Source organism: Notothenia coriiceps, unplaced genomic scaffold (assembly GCF_000735185.1).
Source record: "Notothenia coriiceps isolate Sejong01 unplaced genomic scaffold, NC01 NC01_scaffold00018996, whole genome shotgun sequence".
NCBI classification, from domain to species: Eukaryota; Metazoa; Chordata; class Actinopteri; order Perciformes; family Nototheniidae; genus Notothenia; species Notothenia coriiceps.
In genome coordinates this window covers 1,766,020-1,768,108 of record NW_011351697.1, presented here as the reverse complement: position 1 = coordinate 1,768,108, position 2,089 = coordinate 1,766,020, and the positions used below count along the sequence as shown (strand labels likewise).

The window sequence follows — 2,089 nt, the reverse complement described above, 5'->3', positions numbered from 1 at the left end:
AATACAACCTGAAAATATGGTTTGACGCAAAAATGAAAATGAAACTTATATAATTTAGAAAAGAAAGTGGATATCGCCAAACGCCATCTCTTATCAGGTGGTCTTTGTCCATAGCCGAACACAACAACAAAAAAATCCAACCTGACTAAAGGAAAAACATTTTATTAATTTTAAAAATCTAAATGCAAACCAAAGAGCACTTTATCTTCTTGCTCTTGTTCTCCTCTGCGCATCGCTTTGCCCACCGAGAGGAAAAAACCCTCTCCAGGCTGATGGTCTCTCCAGGATTACCCTATCAGGTGCAAACCGCTGACATGTTTCCTCCCACCAACAACAAAAAAACCTCTCTGTGCCCAAATCTCAAGCCGCAGACGCACAAACACCACTGACAGGCACTGCTGCGCCACCACCAGCCCCCAAACCTCTCCAGGGACTGCGATTTCCACTCTGCTTTTCTTTTTGAAAAACATAACTTTGTTATGCCTGGATAAGTTTGTTTGCCCACTTTTAGCGAGTGGTGGAAGGGCGTTTTATTATCACCACTTTAACTTTTTTTCCAGCGTAGCACTTGGTAGAATAAAATGACACACGCAAGGTGTAGAAAGCCCCCGCAGGTACGGACGGAGTTGAGGAGCCTGTGATTTCTGGAGTAGGATTTGGATGGTGGGGAAACTTGGCTATAGGTGCGCAAAACTCGAAGGATATTTTTTTATGAGCGAAGGGGATTTTTGGAGAGGTTGACTTGTGAATCATTTCCACGCTTGGCACCGATTTACGGAGACGTTCCGGGATTTCGGGGAGCCGGGCTGAGAAAAAAACTGGATAATTCACCCCAACAAGGAAACACCTAATGTTGCACTCCGTGACTCTGTTGCTGCTGCTCTCCAGTGATATATCCTTACACTGGGATTCAATCTCCTACTTACCCCCGGAGTTGTGTGCGTAAAGGACGCGCCAGGGAGCGAAAGCAAGAGAGAGGGGGGCGATTTCGCCAACCTTTCCAAATCTGTGGAAGCAGGTGTATTTCAGGTGTATTTCTGCGAGTCAAGATGTCTGTGCTGCCTTCGAGGTTCATATACCTGTAAGTGTTCCACTTCTCCGCGTGCCTTTCTCACATAAAATCATGCATTCTTACCAATAGAAGTCGCTAAAAGCTTCATATTTGCGCATTGCTTTAATCCAGGTAGGCTGCGTTTATTCTTCATGTAATTGCCTGTGTGATTCACTCCCCTCCTCCCTTTTCTCTCCCTCTCTCCACATAGGTGTTTACATTTTCTGGTACTCTATTTCCAGCTACAGGTATGTTTACTCCCTCGTTCAACTCCCTTTTTTGTGTGTGTGCGTTTGCATGTCACTGTGCTGCTTTTTAAAGTAAGAATGATGATAGGATATTTTTTAAAGTGGTCACGCAAAAGGCAGATTTCAAATTGCATGTTACATTATTTTGAGAAGAAATCGGCCTCTAATTGTAAAAGGAAAGTATTTGATATGCGAAAAATAAATGGATAAAACCAACAAGGATATTTAAAAAACGAGAGAATTGAACACTTACGCTTTTTTTCGGTGGGATATAATCTAAAAAACATGCATACATTTAAGGAAAAGGACAAAACAGTTCCCCTGTAATAGTATTATCATAACAGCTACTTCAACAAATATAAAGGCACAATTATAATCCCCATAAAATAACCAATGCCAAAACAATATAACCCGTAGTGAAAAAGAAAAACGCATTTGGTATTAGGGAAACTGGTCTGAAGATTGATCTCCTAAAGACTATAAATACCTGTAAAAAATATTTTAAGATAGTTTTATAACCTGGAAATAAACTAGCAGCTTTCGTATTTTCCAACAGAAATGTTTAATACATATTTTTTGATGCCTGGGGTTTAAATCGTCCTTTGAACAGATGGGTTGCTTGTGCGCTTGTTTTTTTATTAGTCGCGTCTCCCTTTGAACAGTAATGATTTGCAGGCATCCACTCACCTAATTGCGCGCAGTGATTCCCATAAGAGGCAGAGAGCACGCTGCTTCTCTCATAAAGTTATCTGATCACTTTATAGCTATGACGTGTTGGATCATAATTTTT

At 41.0% G+C, this 2,089-nt stretch overlaps 1 protein-coding gene across 1 annotated transcript in view; it reads left to right on the top strand.

Moving 5' to 3' along the window:
- Positions 1–382: 382 nt before the first annotated feature.
- fgf24 (fibroblast growth factor 24) overlaps positions 383–2,089 on the top strand; it is an 11,281-nt gene continuing 9,574 nt past the window's right edge. Inside the window, exons 1-2 of the mRNA XM_010778049.1 lie at positions 383–1,081; positions 1,263–1,299. Coding sequence (XP_010776351.1) covers positions 1,050–1,081; positions 1,263–1,299 — 69 coding nt within the window. The 5' untranslated portion in view covers positions 383–1,049. The remainder of the gene's footprint in view (positions 1,082–1,262; positions 1,300–2,089) is intronic.